Below are 21,872 nucleotides of genomic sequence, written 5' to 3' on the forward strand. Positions count from 1 at the left end.
CCCTCCATCTGAATTGAAAGGAGTAAGGAGGGGATTAACTTGACTGATGTAGGACATCCTTTTCCCTGAGTGTGTTAAATCATTCTTGCTAGAAATTACTTGTCTCTGAGTCTCATTAGGGTACCAGCAAAAACCAAATTATTTGGCCTTTAGAATTTACCAATTTGCACCTTTAGCTGCATTTGTTATCAACAGAAATGAGCTGCAGGAGGTTCCTTCTAGGCCTCCCTCCAAGGCTTTAGAACTCGTTTTTATATATCAGTTACTCAGTCCCAATACTGACCATAAGTTTCAAAGCCCTTTCATCTGTGGACCATGTTCACTGCTGGCCTAAGTGAATTCCTTATTGAAATAAATGGCATTATTCTTATTTCAGTCAGTGGTGGGTTTTGCCCCAGGTTCATTCTTAATGTAATTACTCAAAAAATCCCAGATTCTAAAAGCCTTCAAAGTTCCTGCAATATTACCATACAGAGGTGGGTGTAGGTGGATGTGTAATTTCACATTTTTATACTGCTTTTAAGTCATATTAATTCAGGGTAAAACTACACAAACCATATTATGCTCACTTTCACTGTAATGCAAATTGTACGTCTCTCTTCATTTTTAAAGTGAAAGGAACCAGCTTCCATGAAAGAGTTAAGCATGTGTCATGTTTAAAAAAAAAAAAAAAAGGATATAGGGGAGGGGAAAAAGTTAACAATGTGATAGTGAGATTGCTATGAACTATTTAAAGCTAGATCAAGCTTTGGACAAACTCCATCTCATAATTTGGAACCACAGGCATAACCCGTGCAAAGGAATTCCACCGCACATGTTACTGGTCTCAACGATTTGAACTAAAGGGGAGCCGCACACTGTCCCAACACAGCTGCCGCAGAACTTAAAAACCCAAGAGTACTAAAGTAATAAACAGTTTTGCTTGTAAGTAATCAGCAGGGATGTTGTTACAGGGGAGTTTAAAAGCAATGAAGAGGAAGCAGCTTTTCTGGATAATCTATGTTCTGAGCTTGATGGGTGAGTATTAAACATAAAAAGGCTACATTTATGGCTACTAAATGCATTAAGCACAAAATAGAGTAGCGGGAGGGTGGGGGTGGATAATGCACAGGGAAATACCTCTCTGTACTACTGCTCCTTGGATAGCAAGGTAGGGAAAAGAGTGAGTGTACTATAAGTGTAATATAATGTATGTTCAATAAAATTGGAGCAGACTTGCGTGGAGAGCATTATATCGAAGACATTATATGCAGAGGAAGGACACTTCCCCAATTCAGCTTGTCCAAAACAGCCAAAAATGAGTGTTCTGAACAGGAATTATTACAGCTTTAAGCAGAGTTGGGAACCAAGATATGAAAGCATCCCATTAGAAATGATGTTATAAGGAAGACATAAATGTACGGAGTACCTCTAATGAATGTGTATCATTTGTTGCTCTGCATTAGCCTAAAACAACAGAGGTTTCTAATTTGTGGTGATAATTTTATAGGAATTAAACACTTATTTAAAAAACAAGTGTAACCAAAACACCTGGTGGTATAAAAAATCTGCCCACTTCCAAAAAAAACCTTTGCTTCCTCAGATGAACTACCTGTGACTATGGGGAATCCTCCACCCACCTTAATTCCACAAGTAACACACAACACGAGCGGGGTGGGGTGGGAAAAAGAGAGACACATTCTAAGGATTTTTGGTGTGTAGGTTTTTGTTTGTTGGGTTTAAGTTTTTGTTTAAGCAATATTTAACTTTTTGATAGATTTTCATGTATTTAATCTAAAACCAAGAATCTTAATACTAATTAAGATTGGTGTAATAAATTTTAAGGGGACTTTTTTGTCTGAATATTCTATATGCTGTATTAGAATAACATCCAAGATCCTGTAGGTATCCAACCTACTTTATTTTCCCCTTTATCTGTGAAATGTGAGATAGTCGATCCTCTTAAATAAGCAGTTACATTGTGCTCTTCTGTCTCTTGTTTCATTGCTAATATTTCAAAAAGGATCAAGTTCATTCCTCTATCAAGTTGGCATGACATATTGTTCATTTGAGCTATTTCATCTCACCTTCTAGTATGCACTTACAGAAAGCACAGTACGAAGAAGCCTTTAAAGTGTGTTTCAGCATTGTGTGACTGAGGTGTGTGGTAAGCCAGGCTTTTGTGCAACAGCATTCATCTGGAATTAGAAATCTGAGTCACTTGTGAGATGAAAAAAGGTAAAGGCAAAATTATCAAATGATAGGATTTGAGCGGGTGGGGGTGATTTTTTTTTTATTTTGTACCTGTAATGGACTTTGAGAGAAAATGCACATACTGTAAAATATGTTTGATTAGCAGCCGTGTTAGTCTATATTCGCAAAAAGAAAAGGAGTTCTTGTGGCACCTTAGAGACTAGCAAATTTATTTGAGCATAAGCTTTCATGAGCCACAGCTCACTTCATCGGATGCATGAAGTTCCACAGTGACTCAGTTATACAGGTGAAAACAGAACCCAGGAGTTCTATATCCTACTTACTTACCTTAGTCCATAGACAATGCTGCCTTTTTGGTGGCTTCTAGTACATGAGCTTTTTCAGGTGTCCACAAACTAGAAGAATATATAAACTCAGTGTCATGATATTAAAAACCAGGTACTGCAAAGCAAGTCGTGCTGGCTATCAATTTTCAAGCATCTAAGCAGAGGCTCTATTGCACATCTCTTAATTCTACAAGTTGTCTTCCCTTCCTCCTTTTTTAGCCCTTCTATTCACTTGTTACCACAATAAGCTGCTCCTACAGGCCTTATTTTCATTCAGGAAGACTTATAGCAGGTGCTGTGCAAAATTTGGTCATTTGCAGGGATTCATACAAACAAACCTTTTTGGTCAGGAGCAGATAAAGATCTGGGAATCTCTGACAGGTTGTTACCCCCAGGATGCAGTCTGGGAGCTGCTGGAACCATTGTGCCCCCTAACAATGTAGCTGTGCTTGTCTCTCTCTCACACTGCTCTGCCGGTGATTCAGCCAGTCTCTCCAGGCCCTGTTATCACCCAGGATGACAGCAGGTGGCACCATACACCCAACTGAGTTACCTGAGTGCCTTCCTAAGCCTCTCATAGATTCACAAGGGAGCACAACAATTTCCCAGCTTCCCAGGCTTGCACCCCTGCTGGAGTATAAACCCAGAATGAGTTTGCATTGCATAGGGATCTGTGCAATGCAAGTTCATTAATATAGTTCACTTCCCCCTTGATATGGGAACGATATGCAAAACCAGCCTGTGTTAATTAAGCTGAGATTTTCCCAGACACTTCACTTAAAGACACTCTGGTTAAGATAAAACATAAAACAAGTTTATTAACTACAGAAAGATAGATTAAAAGTGATTTATAAATGATATCAAACAGATCAAAGCAGATTATCTATCAAATAAACAAAAAATGCAAACTAAGCCTAATATACTAGATAAGATTTGAATTAGCAGTCTCTCACCCTGACTGATGACACAAGCAGTCCACCAAATTTCCATACACAGGCTAGAAATCCCATTAGCCGGGGACCATCACTTTCCCCAGTTCAATCTTTGATCCTTAGATGTTTCCAGGAGTTCTCTTGTGTGGAGAGTGAGGCCAAGAAGTGATGTCACTCCCCACCTTCTATAGTTTTTCCATATGGTGGGAACCCTTTGTTCCAAGCTAAATTCCCAGCCCAGCTTGTGGAAAAATACAGGTACCAAAATGGAGTTCAGTGTCATGTGGTCTGGTCACATGCCTTTGCATGTGTTATTGAGTCATAGCATCCATTACTCATAGGCTGGCCGAAATGTTCCCAGTGAGGACAAACCTTTTCCAAGGTCAATTGTCTTTGCTCATGGGCCATTAGCACTGTCTAGCTTCTTCATTGTTGTATCTGAAAGGCTAGCTGTGGGTGTTTTCAACTTCACAACATCTTTCAGTAACACATACATAGCAAAACTCTAGAACTTCACGTACAGTGATAACACTTACAATCCAACAGGATATTAATGTTCAACAGCTCAAGACTTTTAGAATACCACCTTACAAGGCATACCTTGTACAAGATGCCACGTAATTATATCATAATCATATTACTATGGTGAATGTGGCGTGCAGAGTGTCACAGAACCCATCAAGTTTTAATTTCATTTTGGGGATTGAACAAATCCCAAAACACCTGACTTGGGGTCAAACTCATCCAATTTCACTTTTTCTTCCTGAGATTTAGGCCCGAGCCCATTCCAAACTTGCCCAACCTCTCAGTGAAATTTGCCCAAGTTTTAGCGTTGCAATAAAATCACAAACCATGTGAAAAGTTTATGGCCAGATGCACTGACAGACTTCTCCAAAACCACTCTATTGTGTACCATGGATCAGTCAGCAAAGGGTCTCTTGTCAGGCAGCCTCCAGCCAAGTCACCCATAGTCCACAGTTAAGCTAATCTCTCTTCCCTGGAAATGGATAGTAACTCTAGAGACCCTGTCTGTCTTGCCCAGCACCACAGACTAGTTATTACTAGTTTTTTATCTCTTCATGCATTGCAGCAGGATCTTTACCAAAGAGAGAGAATTGAGATTTTGTACCATAATATCTATGAAATCATCAACTGAGAGTGAAACAATTCACATATTCTTTAGAATAAGAACACTGTAACTTCAATTGTGCATTTACAGCTGAGCACGCTCTTGCACCTATGTGCCCATGATGCAGAACTCATTTTGTTCCAATGGGCCAGATAAGTACCTAGGTTGATTAACAGGAGAGAGAAAGACACACCTTCTGCGATAGTTGCTGTAGTGATGTGAAGGTGCTTATTCCACTAGAAGATGTTCCATCACCTTGCTTCCTAGTCTGCTATGGTGCTGGAATAGGATTGTCCCCAACTTGTTTAAACTCACGTTCATTAAGGAAGGAACAATTTGTCTGTCATGTCATAGTTAAGTGTAGGTCCCTGCACAGTGCTAAGGACCTGCAATTTGACACTGACTTCTGAGCCATAGGTGTTCAGCACCTCTTGGGGTCACGACCCAACTCAGCTGCACAACTTTAACAACGCAAACATCTCCTAAGCAATTTCCTTGCTGATCTCTCCCTTGGCTTTTAATCTTGTTTCTCAGCAACATTTCTCCACTTCCGTGCTAGACAATAGAAGGATGCCTTTCAAGAGCTATGTACAAGTGGTTTATATAGAAGCTAAGAATTCCCTCTTTCCCATTGACATATAGTAAGTGAAAACAGAGCAGCTGTATGCTGTTCCAAAGGAAAATTTGTTGACCCATCTTTTCAGACTCTGAAGTAAGATTAGAATAGGTTCAGGGTAAATGTTAAACTATAAATTGTTATAGGAATAAATCTAAATTATAGTCTTTCCAAGAACTACTTTTCATACATTTTAGATATATACTTAGGGAATCTGAAGCATCAAAGTGCAATAACTTGCTCAAGGTAACAGAACAGGTTAATGGCAGAGCCAGGAATAGAACCCTATTTGTAAAATGGGGATAATGATACCTTTTTGCAAAGTGTGTGACGTTTATTATGAAAAGCACTATATAAGAGCTAAGTAATACTATTGTGAGCTGATAGTCGGCAGCTGGGCTACATTTCATAGCTAAACTAGTTGGATGCATTCCCAGCACCATGTCAGCCCATGGAGTTTTAAAACCTTTGAACCACACCGTCTGAGCACTTTTGAAAATTAATCCCAAAGTGATTCGCCCATGGTCACAGAGCGGGCCCGTGGCAGAGGTAGGAATAGAACCCTTTTCTCCTGAGTCCCCACAAAACCATCTATCCTCTCATTTGAGCGTTTGCCTAAGGCTATGTCTACCCTACCGTGGTAAGTCGACCTACGTGAATAACGTAGCTGGAGTCGATGAACCTTCAGTCAAGTTACCACGGGGCCTACAGGAGAAATTCTCCCGTCGACTTATCTTACTCTTCTCATCGGGGCAGAGTACAGGGGCTGACTGGAGAGCAATCTGCTGTCGATTTGGCGGGTCTTCACTAGATGCACTAAATCGACCACCAGTGGATCGATCTCAGAGCGTCGATCCCGGCTGTAGTGTAGACATAGCCTTAGAGTCAGAAGTCAAAATGTCCCTTCCCCATAACAGTGTACAAGGGTGCTGTGCATCCCAGGAACTGCTACATTTCAGCCGGTGCTGTATGGAAATATAACTTGCATTATACCTTGGGATCTTTTTGAGTGAAAGCTGCTAAGTGGGAAATATTTGTCCACGATATCTACTTGGCCTTTCTGGTTTATTTTTAAGTGCTAAAAACAACTGAGATGTGTGCATTTTAAAAATGATGGGGGGGGGGTTACTTTGGTTTGTACATTCCAGTTACACCATCAAATGGGTAGATCAGGAGATCACAATACAGTGCTGAATCACTAGAGATGGGCAAACCTGTTAGTTTAAAATAAAGACTTTTGCCTGGGACTTGAATCAAACCCAAACCAAACCTTTCCTGACATTTTGGAATGTTTCTGTATGCCAAGATTTAGCTCTAGGTGATTTTTACATGGCTACATATTAACTGCAAGAATGACGACGTATATACGCTAGAAAGTATGCACTACTGGTGGACAGTGCAGTGAATTGTCCTATTAGTGCATGTATTAAAACTTGTAGATGGTGCACTAGTGCAAGACCCTGTATGTATTTGTACCTCATGCAAACAATATGTGTTTGTACCTATGAGTGTGGTGCTGCATCACTATGTTTCATATGTCAACCTGTTTCTGCATGTGATCATCTTCAAGTAAATATTCTTTTACCAAGATCCCACAAAATAAAGCAGTTTAAGTGCTGAAAATTGGTGAGGCCAAGAAGGAACTGTAATTCAGGTTCAACTTCTTCTAGAAGGCTGATTGTTATAAGTATACAAGCCACAAGCATCATAGAAGCTGCCTGAGAAATTGGGCTCCTGAGGTCAGTGGCTTATCTAAGAGCCAACTTAAGTCAGGCTACAAGACAAAGCAAAATCCCTCTTTACTGGTCCTGACTGAGCAGGGTTAAGTGTTGATTGGGTGACTCCACTCACAGCTGACTGCAGTGATGTAATGGTTTGAGTTGTTAACCCTCCTCCTTCCCTTTCCTTTGTGTCATTCGTGACTGCAGATCCACACCCATTTCCTGTCTGGGGCTGTGTGGAAAAGGGGAAAAAAGGGGGGGGCGGATTTTATTAGATATTTCCAGAGCAAAGGGAGCTCCACCCGCTTGAATTCCTGCCACATGGCTGGAGAGATCTAAAACTAGAGCTTCATGAGTAATGTAGCTCAGAGTCCCAAAAGGTGCTGCTTATTGCAGCTGTTGGCTTAATGAAAGGCAAACATTGAAACCTGGCTCACACTGTTGTAGTTCTGTTCTGCCCTCTTTCTCCATTGCTTCCCCATTCTGACCAACACACCAGGTCCTGAATCACAGCCTACTGACACCCAATGCACCTACTGTACCTGTATACTATGACTGCAGAAGTATAGTCTTAGAGTATGTCTACACTGCAATTAAAAGCCCGCGGCTAGGCCATGCCAGCTGACTCAGGCTCACGGGGTTCAAGCAAAGGGGCTGTTGAATTGAGGTGTAGACGTACCGTTAAAGGACCAGGAACTCCTAAGTGCTCATTTTGGTTCTGCCCTTGTGGCTTTAGCTGTGTGTCATTTAAGCTATGCCTCCGTTTGTCTATCTGTAAAATTGGGCTAATACCTACCCTGCAAGGTTTTTGTAAGGATTAATTAGTTAGTTGAAGTCAAAAGTATTAAAGCAGAGATGAATTTGACAAAATGATTGTCAAGTGATTTGAAGGCGAGGTGTATTATATAAAGGCTAATTAGTATTGCCTTCATAGAAGAGGCAGCTTCTTCCACAGGTTGTACATTAGTCATTATGAAGATGCAGATGAGAGGAATAAAACCCTGTATTTTACTGGCTTATACTACAAAATGGGATACAAACTGCTGAGACTGCCCCATGTTGATCTGAGTCTGTTCCTTTACTGTAAGGAGATGGATGTTGGGTAGCACTGGAGCAGAACTCAGGTATGGATGATGAGGGTAAGTCAATTAATTTTTGTTGTGTTTATGTTGTTGCTGGGTTATTTGATTTGATCTGGGATAAGTGCCAGGTCTGTTTGTTAATTAGTTTTATCAGATTGTCAAGGATGTTCGAAGTACTGGGTGGATACTCCTTTGTTGTAGGGCAGTAAAAAGGGTGAATAAAATAAATATTTGTGAAATTGTGTCCCCTACAACTAATTTGGAGGTGAATTCTCACACAGACTAAGTAATCACTCCCTTCCTTGCTGGCCTTACGAGACTTTGATTGCTTTATGCTTAAAGTTTCATTTGGCTTTAATTCTCAAGTCCTTAATAAAATTCGTACAAGTTTTTCAAAACTAATAAGAATGTGCTGTGGAATAAATGATTGAGGTTTTTTTGCCAAATGCCACTTAGGAGTGGTATCCCAGTTTCCATCTGCATTGTTAGAGATTTTTTTAGTCCTACAGCTGCAAAACACTTTGATACTTCTTGTATTAAAATGGTTGCATGTGCTGGAGAGGTGAAGGGAGAAAAGGAGTCTTTGTAATAAAACTGAGCAAATCCAAAGGCAAATTAAGGTGGAGGAAGATCCAGTCCTTGTTTTATGATGCATGGTGCTGCAAAGATTTTGGCCAAACAGCTCATGTATTTTTATAAACATCTGGAAAAGTTCAAAGGTGTATGTCTGGGTAGTTATGGCATGTTGGGAGGTCAAGTAAAAGGCATTATGTCATTCTAATGAGGTAAAGTTTCCTGCTGATGTCCATGTAAACACAAAGCCGTGTGAAAAGGAGAGATTTAGCAATATGTTAATTATTATTCTAGGCATGAAATCATGCCTTCTGGTTGTGATTTGTTATCGGGAAAACTCAGTGATTTAACTCTTTTGAATTGGACTCCTTCCTGGAAAGAATATCTCTTTCGTTTAAAAAGAAAAGTGGCCAAAACCAAAACCTTAGATCCAAACACCCCTGCACAGTACAACAATTCAGATTTGGATGTGAACTTTTCAATTCAGTCCCATCTCTACTTTTAAGGTGTCATGGAAGTGCATTTCATGGGGGAGTGGTTAGTTTAGAGGCTGGTAGTGGGATACAGAAAAATGAATGTCACAATTGGCTTCCATGGGACTAGACTTTCAAAAGTGCTCAGCACCCAATGCACATGCAGCATGATGACCTTTCCTGAAAATCTGGCTACTTGTTCTGGTGAGTAAACAGGAGATGAGCTCTTTGGAAAATCTGGCCCCAGGCTTGTAGACAGGTTAATCATAGGATGCGCCATGGAGACTGAACTTCCTTCTTGCCGTTAGATGGAGTCATTCCAGAGCAAGTCTGAGGCATGTTGTATATGAAGAAAGCTTGCACTGCCAGTTTCCAGGCTGTATCTGTTCTAAAGACTTTCATCCAGGGATGGCAGCTTGGCTTATTTCATTAACACTAACATTCACAATATTATGTTTTCTAATAAATGCCTCTTGGATTTCTTATTGTCATCTATGCTTACTTCTTAACTGGAAGACAAGTAAGAATGCAGGATATAAGTTTTCTTGAGAACATAACAGGTTGGGATAAGATCTACACATAAATATCTCTTCTTCTTTATGAAAAACTTCCCCTTCCTGAAAAGATCTTTAAAATGACACAAACCTTTTCAGGCCTTGTATAGACTAATATTTCAATTTAATATTGCAATGTTAGCACAAGCAAAGCACTTGAGAAAGCACCTTGGAGATGCAATCAGCTGACTTGGTACAATCTGTGTGTATCAGGTGCTTTTTGCTGCTCCAGATGAATAAAGCAGGGGTTCTCTTCACTGCCAGCAAGGGGGTAAGAGAGAGCGTGCAGCTGTTCTGTGGTCTGCCCGTTAACACTGTGTGTACTCACTCTCTTTTGCGGGGTACAGATGGAGGATAGACTTCACAGTTAACTCATTGTAACCATTGCCAACACAAAGGAAATTCTGAACATAGGCAATAGGAGGAAAAGGTACATAAAGCGTTCAGATGTTAATGCCGCCCCATGCGTTGGAAAGACTATGAACTGTGTGTGAAATATCTGACAGCGTGTGGGGTCGCTGGGAGTCTCCTCTATATTGTTGATGCCATGGAATGTAGCCTGAACGTTTTCTTCAAGGAGGACACAGAGTTGCAGTAAATCCATAGACACTTAAGCTCCAATCCTGCAGCTTTATTGAATGTGGGTTCAAGGGTTTCTTTGCCGGATGAGGGCCTTGAATTTTATTTTAACTCTAACAGATCAGTTTGGCTAAACGTGTGAGGCCCTACCATGCATTCCCTATATAAACAATACTGCCTTTAATGTCAATGTCCTTTCAGTCTTGAACTGCAGGACTTTGCCTGAATTGAACTTCAGTAATGAACCAAAGGTCAGTGAAGCTCAAAGATGGGGAGCTGCACTCTGAAGCTACTCTCATGGAATTGATTGTTGGTGTTTAATGCTGAACACTACCATGTGTATTGCATAATTAGCTATATTTTATGGGTTTATCCCTTCCTCTGAACCATCAAGCCTTGACTGGAGACAGAATAGCAGACTAGATGGACCCATCCTGACATGGCAGTTGAGTATTTTTTTATGTTTAGGATACACCAACTGATTATTAAAATGGAATATTTGATTTCTCCCTGGAATGTGCTGCTGGGTGAATTCTGTCATATTTTACATGGCTAATCAGCTGAACATGAACTCCCAGTGTGACACTGTGGCCAAGAGAGCTAATGCAATCCTGAGATGCATAAACAGGGGAATCTCTAGTAGAAGTAGAGAGGTTATTTTACCTCTATATTTGGCACTGATGTGACCACTGCTGGAATACTGTGTCAGTTTCTGGTAGCCTCAATACAAGAAGGATGTTGTTAAATTGGAGAAGATTTAGAGAAGAGTCACAAGAATGATTAAAGGATTAGAAAACCTGCCGTATAGAGAGAAACTCAAAGAGCTCAATCTATTTAATTTAACAAAGAGAAGGTTAAAGGTTGACTCGAGTCCAGTCTATGAGTAACTATATAGGGAACAAATATATAATAATGGGGTCTTCAGTCTAGCAGAGGAAGGTATAACATGATCCAATGGCTGGAAGTTGAAGCTAGACAAACTCAGACTGGAAATAAAGTGTAAATTTTTAACAGTGAGAGTAGTTAACCATTGGAATAATTTACCAGGGTTTGTGATGGATTCTCCATCGCTGACCATTTTTAATTGTCACGATTGGATGTTTTTTCTAAAAGCTCTGCTCTAGGAATTATTTTGGGGGAGTTCTCTGGCCTCTGTTAGACAGAAGGTCAGATTAGACGATCAGAGTGGTCCCTTCTGGTCTTGGAATCTATGAATGTATGTACTAAACCTACTCTCAGGAGTCTGTAGTAAGGCCCTCCTATACTATCTCCCGTTATGCAGAATTCTCTCTGGGTTTCCATGGAAAGTTTTACATTGGCCTCAAAATTCTTCTCTTCCTTTTACCTATGACTGAGTGTAGTGTCGCCATCAGATATGCTCTCAAGGCAGGGACTGAATCCCAGTTCACCTGCTCTTTTATGTTCTAACCCAGGGGTCAGCAACCTTTCAGAAGGGGTGTGCCAAGTCTTCATTTATTCCCTCTAATTTAAGGGTTTGGATGCCAGTGATACATTTTAACGCTTTTAGACGGTTTCTTTCTATAAGTCTTTAATATAAAACTAAACTATTGTTGTATGTAAAGTAAATAAGGTTTTTAAAATGTTTAAGAAGCGTCATTTAAAATTAAATCAAAATGCAGAGCTGCCCGGACCCGGGCAGTGTGAGTGCCACTGAAAATCAGCTCGCGTGCTGCCTTTGGCACACATGCCAGAGGTTGCCTACCCCTGTCCTAACCGGTCAATCCTACTCCATCCTATAATGAAAGGCATCACATACATCAATCTTTTCATTATTTTATTTATTATTTTAGCAAGACCTACCTGAAATATGGTTCCTGTCCCTGAGTAGGATAGAAGTCCTGTTCCAGAGTGAGTCCCTTATTACGCTATAAGGTCTTTGGGTCAGTGACTGTCATTTTACTATTTGTGTACAGTGCCTACCACCATGGGGCCCTGATTCCTGACTGGGGCCCCTAAGTGCTATTATCCACTAGGATTTTTTTCTGGTCTGTTAGAAACATGAGAAGCGTACCCTATTTTAAATCTAAGCCTAAATATAGTACTGAGGATGCCACTGCCTCAGTTTGAGTTGTAGCATGCTTGGCAAACCCTCCCTCTCTTGGGAACACTGTGAAAAACTACTCCCATCAGGTTAACTCCCCTCATTTCCTGTGGCAGGGCCAAGAAGTAGATGGACTCTCACAGAGACATAAGCCTGGCACTAGTACCCATGTCAGAATGTGATGAAGATCTGAGACTCCCTCTCTCCTCACCAAGCTTTCTGGCTCATTTTTTGTTTGGCTAAATAGCTGTAGGGTCTGTGAAACTATCCCTGGCTGGAGTGACCTGCCCCTGAAGCCTGTCTTGTAGTGGGTTCCTTGTAACATTTGCATCGTTCTTATTTGCAATGAATTTCTCTCCCTTCTTTACATGCTTTTCTAATCATTTCATTGTCTCATGACAAAATCCTTCCAGTTTTTCTTAATACTGACTGTATGTTGTGCAAGATTATGAAGGATTTCACATGAGGCATGAATTGTGGAGGATTGAAATGCTCCCAAACCTTTGCCAGAGACATCTCAACATGGTCTTTTGAATCTACCTCATTGTGTATTTTGCTTGTGTAACTGGCAACTCCTCAGCATTTCAATATTTCTCCCATGCGTGCGCATACAAACAAAATTATATTTCATAACATAACCCTGTACTCAGACTTCAGAATTTCCAGGATCAACAACTGGCAATTTTCATCTAATGAATTATGAGACAAGGATCACTTTTCTTTCTTAAAGGGTCTGTTACCTAATCTGGATTGTAAAATATTTCCAGTATATTTAGCTTGACAACAGCATGGATTAAGCCCATTTCTGAATCAATCCCGTAAAGTAATTTAGGGCCCAATTCTTCCAGGGGCTGAGCATTCTGGGCCCAATCCAGCAAAGCACTAAGGCTCCAGTTCAGGAAAAATATTCCCATTTAGAACAACAGTAAGCATTTGTTCAACTTTAAGCATGTACATAAGCATGACTTCAATGGGAATTATGTACATGCTTAAAATTAAGCACAAGTTTAAGTGTTTTGCTGGATCAGGGCTAGAATGCTCAGCAGCTGATAAAGAACTTGATATCATCTCTGTTAGGTTCTGAAAAAGTGAATAATGGTGAAATAATTGATCTTCCACGTTTTAGAGTTCAGTCACTACTGTATAGAAACTACTGCGACAATCAATGTATTTTTTATAAGCATCTAAAAACACATAGAATGTTAAGTAGGTATTGAACCAGTTTGTGGAAAACAGAAATAGGTTTCCAGAGAGGAATAAAAAAGCATGAAGAACAGGAGGAAAAAAGTCTTCAACGATGTTTAAGACTTGCTTCAAATATCACATAAGCAAAGTCAAAGGTGGCATATTTATCTCACATCATGTGATTACTAGGAAATATAGAAACTTTTAAATGAGAATATTTGATGATTCTCTAAATGTTCCATTTTACCTCAAAGAGATGCAACATCTCTAGTCAACAAGGACTTGATTCAAAGCCTATGGGAATGTTTCTATTGACTTCACCAGGCTTTGGATCAGGCCCTGAAAGAGTTTGTGCCTGCAATAATGTGAATATATTTTAAATTTCCATTTCTTTTTCCTATAGCACACATTTGGTCTTTTCGAAATGCTGAATCTTTCCTCCCAAACCTATTCATTTAGGCCAGTGTACACTCCAGTCCTGCATTGAGCTCTGCACAGCTGGACTCCTGTATTCCCATGGGCTTAATGTAGGACCAGGACCATGTCCAGTTGCTGCTCCATTCTTGTTTAGGGTTGCAAACAGAAACTAGATTAACATTTGAGCTTTTGATATGCCCCAGTTCGATTGTCTGGTCTCTGAATTTCTTCCATATGAATTATAAGGCTGTTCAGCTTTTTTGGCAAGGAAAAGAACTGCCTGCTTGTGAAAAGAGCTATTAAAAATCTCTTTTCTCCCCTTTTAAGAATGTAATAAACTTTTCCAAAGCTAAATAATTAACAGAGGATACCAGAGAGAGCACTGCCTTTTCCTCAAGGTGGCATGGGTCTACTAAGGGATGGTCAATCTCCAGGACAGTCCTGGTACAGTGATCCTATTGTGAAAGGGAATGGTTTAGGGATATAAACTGGCCATCAATAAATTTAGACTTGAAATTAGACAAAAGGTTTCTAACCATCAGAGGAGTGAAGTTCTGGCTTCAAGACTGATCTTGATAAATTCATGGAGAGTATGTATGGTATGATGAGACTGCCTACAATGGCATGTAGCCGATCTGCAATTTGCTAGTAACAAATATTTCCAATGGCCAGTGATGGGACACTAGATTGGGTGTGCTCTGAGTTACTACAGAGAATTCTTTCCCAGGTGTGTTGGGCTGCTGGGTCTTGCCCACATGATCAGGGTCTAACTGATTGCCATATTTGGGGTCAGGAAAGAATTTTCCCCTGGGTCAGATTGGCAGAGGCCCTGGTGGGTTTCGCTTTCCTCTGCAGCATGGGGCATGGGTCACTTGCAGGTTTAAAAGAGTGTAAATGGTGGATTCTCTGTAACATTAAATCTTTAAACCATGATTTGAAGATGTCAGTAACTCAGCCAGAGGTTAGGGGTCTCGGGGAGTGGGTAGGCAAGGTTCTGTGGCCTGCAATGTGCAGGCAGTCAGGCTAGATGATCATGATGGTCCCTTCTGGCCTTAAAGTCTATGAATCTACCACCCTTTCCTGAAGGCTAGGGGACAGTGTGTATGTGTGTGGGATGGGGGGGGCCTTAAACCTCCCTCCTCTGCTGCCCAGGATCCGAGTGTCAAAAGGACAGTCAGTGCCAACAGGGCAGCCCAAGGATCAGAAGCCTTCAAACAGAAAAGGGAAGAAACAACCAAACCCAACCTCCTTGTAAAAACAAACAAAAGAAACATTGCAAAAATCACACACATTTCTTCTCAGAAAGGGACTCTCATGTTGCATGTGACTGAAATATCAGAGTCCTGTCAGTCTGCAGCTCTTAGAACGGATGCCATATTGTGCTTTTTAGCTATAAATTAACACTCCTTTTCCCCCTAGACAATAAAGTTTCTGGTGAAAATAACCACAGCTCATCAGCCACTACCTCACCTTCAGCGATGAATGCTACTAGCACCAGTCTAACACCAGCAACGACAACTGTCACTCTCACAGAAACGAAGATCTCCTTGGAGCCTACAAATATTTCACCAGCACCAGAAGGTATAGGAAATTGATTTGGACTTGCTAATTATTCTCCATGCTCTCTGCAATTTCCATTTGCTGATGTGCTTTAGTGATTGAATTTAAAAGTTGTGAATGTGAAACTTTAAGCAGACACCCAAAAGATGATTTAGAACAGGTTGTCTCATCGAAATGGGCTTTTAACTCGTGGTCAAACCAAAATGATATTTTAGAAATGAGTCCAGTACGGAACCATGGATGTGAATCCCAACTTGTCCCCTGGCTCCTGAAATACTTCTGTATTCCAGATTCTACTTCCACCTCTGTTCTTTAGAGAAGTGTGGATTCAGATTCAAGACTTGCAGCTTGAACCCATCTTTGCTTTAAAGTGATTGCTTAGGAAAAGCAGTCTGATCATTAGATCTGAGATGGCAGGCAGGCTAAACTATAATGATCAGATGCCCTGGTTATCTCGCATGTCTCTGCACTCCCTTTCTGAGTTCTACATACAGCATCTTTAAATGTAAGATCACAGGTTTCAGAGTAGCAGCCGTGTTAGTCTGTATTCGCAAAAAGAAAAGGAGTACTTGTGGCACCTTAGAGACTAACAAATTTATTAGAGCATAAGCTTTCGTGAGCTACAGCTCACTTCATCGGATGCATCGAAGTGAGCTGTAGCTCACGAAAGCTTATGCTCTAATAAATTTGTTAGTCTCTAAGGTGCCACAAGTACTCCTTTTCTTTAAATGTAAGATGTCTGCCTTTCTGCTATAAGCCAGGGCCTGAGGGGATTCAAGCTGAATGATCTTAAAAAGAGACATATACTTTTTTTTTTAAATCAACAAATCTATTTGTTTGAGGGCTCTGAGTCCAGTGAGAAGGCAGGGGTGGCACTGGGGAGGTCAGTGTTGGGGCGTGAGCCAGGCAATAGCAGCTTTACACACTTGTAGAATACACACAAAATATTAGCCTACTGTAAGCAGCTTATAAGTGCATGTAACAGTTAGGTAACTACAAAGCAAATCTAATGTGCGTGTTCTCTACAGCCGATAATATATTCTAGTACCACTGGCTATGGCAAACCAATATTGCAGCTGAGTTGCTACAATGACAAGCTTTGATTCAAGAGGCCTTAAGCATGCTCCTATTTTTTTTGATGTAGGAAAAGAAAGTACTGCTGAAACGACCAAAATGACTGAAGACACCAGCACTGCGACTTCCGCAGGACCCACCCAAACACACATGCATGTGTCATACCAGTCAGTGTCAATGAACACATCTCCCGATTTGCAGCCGAACACATCAAAGGCTCCTTTCAGTACGACCGCACGAGCCACTACTGTCCTCACAGAGCAAACTTCCCACTCAGCTACCACAGGACCCCAGCCTAGTAGCACCATGGAGGTAGGAGGAAGTGCTTAACTATGCATTTGATGAATCACGGTGAGCATGTTGTTCCTGAAGACTTTCTTCAGAAGCCGTGGTTTGTTCATACCATGCTGTGTTAAACCAGATCCAGTGCTGCACACATACGGGACACGGGAGAGCCTTGTAGCTGGAGCACGGGACTGGGAGTTAGGAGACTTCGATTCTGTTCCCGGCCTTCCCAAAAACTCCCTTTGTGACACTGGGCAAGTCACTTCCCCCCTCTGTGAAATGGGGATAATCTGACTGCCCTATCCCTCGGGTGCTGTGAGGCTATATTTATTTATGGTTCTGAGATCCCCTGAAGGCATTAGAGAATTGCCAGGGGTTACCGGTTGGTGCTGTCTTTCATGGGACCCCTTGCCAGAATGCCTGGATATAGCAGATCATCAGAACAAAGCACACTTCTCGGATTGACAAGTGTGTTACAAGGGATTCCGCAACTGATACAAACACATTTCTAGTGGAACTGCTTGTAGGGCACTGCATATCATAGATTTCTTTGGGCTGCAAGGAACCTCTAGTGGGCTGCCTCTGATATTGCTGCAGAATTGTACTCACTCTCCTCAAACCACCCTGGATAGATGGATTTCTAGCTTAGTCTGGAGTATCTCCAGCCGTGGTGATCTCATGTCCTTTGGCTACATCTTCCCTGCTGCAGTTCAGTCTGTTCCCGCTTGCTCTGTCCTGCCTTCCTGATACAGTGAGGTTTGCCATTAAAACAGCTTTTCAGAAAGCATGTCTATTACCACAGTGACGCTTTTCAACTTGAGACAAGCAGGCTACATGGGATAGTTTCAATAGGACTATTTTGGCAATAGATGTTATAGGGCTAGAATTGCCAGAGAGGTGGAGTTGGAACCTTTCTCTGCAGAGTTTTTAAGGACTAGCAACGAGCTGGGGAGCAGAGCAAGCAACCTTACCCTAAGGATGTGACTCATAATGGGCTGAATCCAAGTAAAGGCTTCAGACAGCAGAGCTAATGCAGTTATGCTGTACCTAGGGGCCAGGATGCAGGCAACCTGGATACATGCAGGCCATATAGAGAACAGCTCTATAGAGACTGCCTGCCCACTCCATCTTCTGCAGTGTAATTACAGGAGGTAGCTGGAAAACTCCTTGATAAAATAGGGTTTGGGGATCAGTGGAGCTTGAGGGTCATAATCCCAACCATTCTGAATACAGTAATAGAAAGACGCCTGTTATCTAGGAGCTTCAAAGACTTGCCTAAGGGATGCAGCCATGTGTCCTGACCTGTCTCTCTGTACCTACGCAATTTACAAATGCAGCAGTATTTTGTTTTACTTTCTAGCCCTACACCATCGCTTGCCAGAATATTAAACATGTGAAGAAGCCCAGAGTGATCTGCTTGCATCTCCATGAGCCCGACACATGTGTAAGTAGCAACTGTGCAGGTGGGCTGAATGGCCCCTTGTTTAAAGCTGCATGGGAACAGTGTGAGGTCTTGGGGGCAGGTTCTTACTATCATGACAAGGGGCCAGCAAAGTTGATGGTGCCTGGTGTGTTAGTGTTGTATTTATGGCTTGTGCTCCATTTCCCATGGCATGGGGAGTGCAAACTGCTTGCTGCTGACTAAGCACAGCGGAGACAACAACAAGAGTCACCAGGAGGAATTCAGTCCTGTCCTTCTCCATCATGGTGCAACCTGGGGCCACCTCAACTTCTTTTGTCTCCTCCTGTTCAACAGGAAACCACTATTCACAAACACACGCACCTATATCAGTCATGCGCACATTATCTCCTCTGCCTTACCATCCTCCTCTTCCCTTACTGCCAGCTGGCATGGAGAGGAAATTGGGTCAGACAAGGGGGTCACGGTGGAACCTGGGCCTCACTGCCCCAGTTCAATGGCTTTGAAGGGTATCCCAGGTCAGTTTGAACTGGTCCAGCTGGAAACTATTAGCGCAATTATTTGTTTGTAAAACTAAAATGAGATTAATGGGGAAGGATCAGCTAAGGTGAAGTTGGAGGGGAATAAACTCACTATGCAGCAGGTGAAGACCTGAGACAAATGCTAGATGGTAAAGAATCTTGTGGGACTGCTGACTGGTGTGAAATTACAGTGATTAACTTTACCTCCATTAGCCAGCCACACTGAGATCACTTGGGGGAGGGGAGGGGAGCTAGACTCTTACTCTATTGACTTTTCCTTGTAAATTACCTATTAACTGGCATTTCTGCCTGCTTACATTCAGGCTGAAAGTATTTTAGCAACAATTCATGTTGAAAGGTATGGGAGTGAGTGACCACAAACACAGATGCCATCTAGTGGGCAGTAAACAGACAGCATAGTCAGATGTGAGGTTTTGTATATTTCTATATTCTGGTGGAGATTCACTGTCCAAGAAATTGGGTGTATTTAGTTAAAGGTAAGTTAGTAAATGAGTCCTGTTAATTGGGCTCACCCTTGGGAATAACTGAAATGCTGGAAAATCCAAAAAAATTAAAATTAAATAATAAAAATAAATTTTAGAGCATGGTATTGAAGTTAAAGCACTGAACTGGAATTCAGGGTTCAATTCCTGTGTCTGCTACAGACTTCCCATGTGACCTTAGGCAAATCACTGAGTATGTTTAACACATGTCCTCTGCCCTTGGATTCCTGCTACTCCTGAAAGTCACATCTGACTGCTCGTACACTTGGAATCCCCAAATATGAATTGCTTTAAACCACCTCAGTTTTAACAATTGCTTTTCCAGAAACCCTTATCCCATGGTGGCGCTCTCCTCATGCCTCCACCTTAACTAATCATTGCATGGGAAAAACTATTTGATCTCCAAGCTGGGTTAGCTGCTGAACCTGGAAACCAGATAACTGTCTGAAAGGAGAGTAGATAGAGGAGGCTGAGTCGTTTCTCCTTTTTCCTGCTGGCCTTTCCCAAGGCATGCGTGCAATAATCTGGTGTCTGTCTCTGTTAAATGCAAAGGAAACTCTAACACTCTCAAGCATTCTTTCCACAGCAGACAAAAGTAAATACACACAGGTCTTTCCTCCCATCTCAGTCCCCCAACCCCAAAACAAACTACTGTATATGGAAATAGTACTAACTGGTTGTTTTAAACCTTCTGTTTTCACAACAAGCCAGTATAAATGGTTTTACTGGTGTGACTGGGAGGTTTTCTATTGTTTGGTGCTTAGCTAGGCCAATGTTTTCTAAAAGTGACTAGTGCAACAGTTTCAAAACTGGTTTTTTTTTCTCCATCAGTAAATGTGGTTGTGGCAATTCAAAGTGTGCATTTTACAAAATGGTGTCCTCCACACAGCATGACGTCACATGTACCATATGTGCAAGTTCACACTGTATGGAGGACGCTATTTTGCTCTACAAAATGGAGCTTTCCATGCAGCATGATCCTGCACACGTATGTGCATGCTAGTGGCGGATTAGCCACTGGGCCAATGAGGCCTGTGCCCAGGAGCCCTGGCCATCTGGGGGACCCCAGAAAAATGGGTGCCCTTGTGTCCGGACCCACTCTGCCCGCCCGGCACTCCTGCCGGGGAGCGGGGTTGGGGTTCAGGGGCTTGCCTCGTTCTACCTGCCTGCACTCCTGTCAGGGAGCGGAGTTGCTGGGCGGGCAGAGCGGGGCAAACCCTACGCCCCAACCCTGCTTCCTAGCAGGAGTGCTGCGGGGGTGCGGAGCAAGCCCCCATGCCTTAACCCCATTTCCCTGGTAGGAGTCACGAGGGCAAGGGGGTTGGAGAGACTGCAGATGGAAGGAGGGGCCCACTTGCTCTGGCCCAGGGCCCCACAAAACCATAATCCACCTCTGGTGCATGCAAGGTCATGCTGCATGGAAGACATCGTTTTTAAATGGCATCCTCCATGCTGTTTGGGGTTGCGGGAAGCAATATAGGTAAAAATGGGGCCATGCACAGAAAATGTTTCGGAACCACTGGCCTAGTGATTTTTGGGCGTCTCCATTTTTTGGGTACCCAGTGTGACACATATCAGAGGGGCCTGATTTTAGAAAGTACTTAGCAGCCACTCTGAGCTGTCTAGTCCCCTCCAAGATAGAATATTTTAAGAAATGGTGACCCAGTTTTAGTAAAGTCTAGCCCTGATCCCAATCCAGAGTATGTGCGTACACAGGTTTCAGGAGAAGGTCCATCCTGTTTGGTGTTCAAGTTGGCCAAGAGGAGGAAAAAGCTGCAATCCATTCTTCCCTTCCGCCACCCAAGAGTCACTATTGTTTTTAAAAAAAGAAAAGGAGTACTTGTGGCACCTTAGAAACTAAAGTCTCTTAGTCTACCTTAGTCTCTAAGGTGCCACAAGTACTCCTTTTCTTTTTGCGAATACAGACTAACACGGCTGCTACTCTGAAACCTATTGTTTTTAAGTAGAAGTGTCATTTTAATGCTAAAAGTGAGAAGATTTTATTCTTTTCTTGGTCTTTGATCAACAACCCATCAGAAATACTAAACACATTTCCTAAACAGGAAGGCCAGTCTTTCTTTATTTCCCTCTTCTCCTAGTTGATGACAATGGGGCAGATAGTGCCTGCAATTTCAGAACAATAAAGCCTCCCTTGGCTTCTTTCTCATTCTGAGATTTAAAGGGACACTCCTAAGCACCTTAGACCCCAAATTTAGGCTTGGTAAAAATAAAATTTTAAAATTTTGTTAATATTTAAAATTTATTTTACAAGCATAAAATTGTTCTGTGAGGTGGGTAAGTATCAAAATTCCCATTTTGCAGATGGGAAAACAGGCACAGAGAAGTAAAATTTCTCACCCAGGGTCACATAAGTTGGTGGAAGAGGAAGAATTGGTGTTTGTGGTCCCAGGCTCCCAGTCCATTGCTCAGTCTGTTGGATCAGACTGCTTCCCAGTTTGAGCTGATGTTAGACTGGTGTTGGCTATATGTTTGTACCATGCCTAGCACAATGGGGTCCAGATCTGGTAAGAAGGATGCAGGCACTATTGCAATATAAGTGATAACAATAACACAAGCTAGTGATATGTTTTAGATGTCATTGAGGGAGACCATTTGTGGATTTGTCTGGTTTCTTTTAATAACTCTTTCTTTCTGGGAATTTTGCAG

General features: G+C 41.8%; 1 protein-coding gene and 1 long non-coding RNA gene across 4 annotated transcripts in view; one reads left to right on the forward strand and one right to left on the reverse strand.

The window, feature by feature from the left end:
• Positions 1-704: 704 nt before the first annotated feature.
• The window catches only part of CD34 (CD34 molecule), a 30,324-nt gene continuing 9,156 nt past the window's right edge, over positions 705-21,872 (forward strand). Inside the window, exons 1-4 of one of the 3 annotated variants that reach the window (XM_038380353.2) lie at positions 705-1,017; positions 15,262-15,423; positions 16,547-16,788; positions 18,122-18,205. In XM_038380353.2, coding sequence (XP_038236281.1) covers positions 942-1,017; positions 15,262-15,423; positions 16,547-16,788; positions 18,122-18,205 — 564 coding nt within the window. In that variant the 5' untranslated portion in view covers positions 705-941. Of the gene's footprint in view, positions 1,018-7,849; positions 8,057-15,261; positions 15,424-16,546; positions 16,789-18,121; positions 18,206-21,872 lie in introns of those variants that run through there. The other 2 variants (XM_038380354.2, XM_038380356.2) reach the window with 2 other exon arrangements.
• On the reverse strand, positions 20,751-21,866 carry LOC122457151. The gene is made up of 2 exons (XR_006276532.1): positions 21,156-21,866; positions 20,751-21,015 (listed from the first exon to the last, which is right to left on the reverse strand). It is a non-coding gene; the product is annotated as an uncharacterized LOC122457151 (long non-coding RNA).

This window comes from Dermochelys coriacea, chromosome 21 (assembly GCF_009764565.3).
Source record: "Dermochelys coriacea isolate rDerCor1 chromosome 21, rDerCor1.pri.v4, whole genome shotgun sequence".
In the NCBI taxonomy this organism is placed as follows: Eukaryota; Metazoa; Chordata; order Testudines; family Dermochelyidae; genus Dermochelys; species Dermochelys coriacea.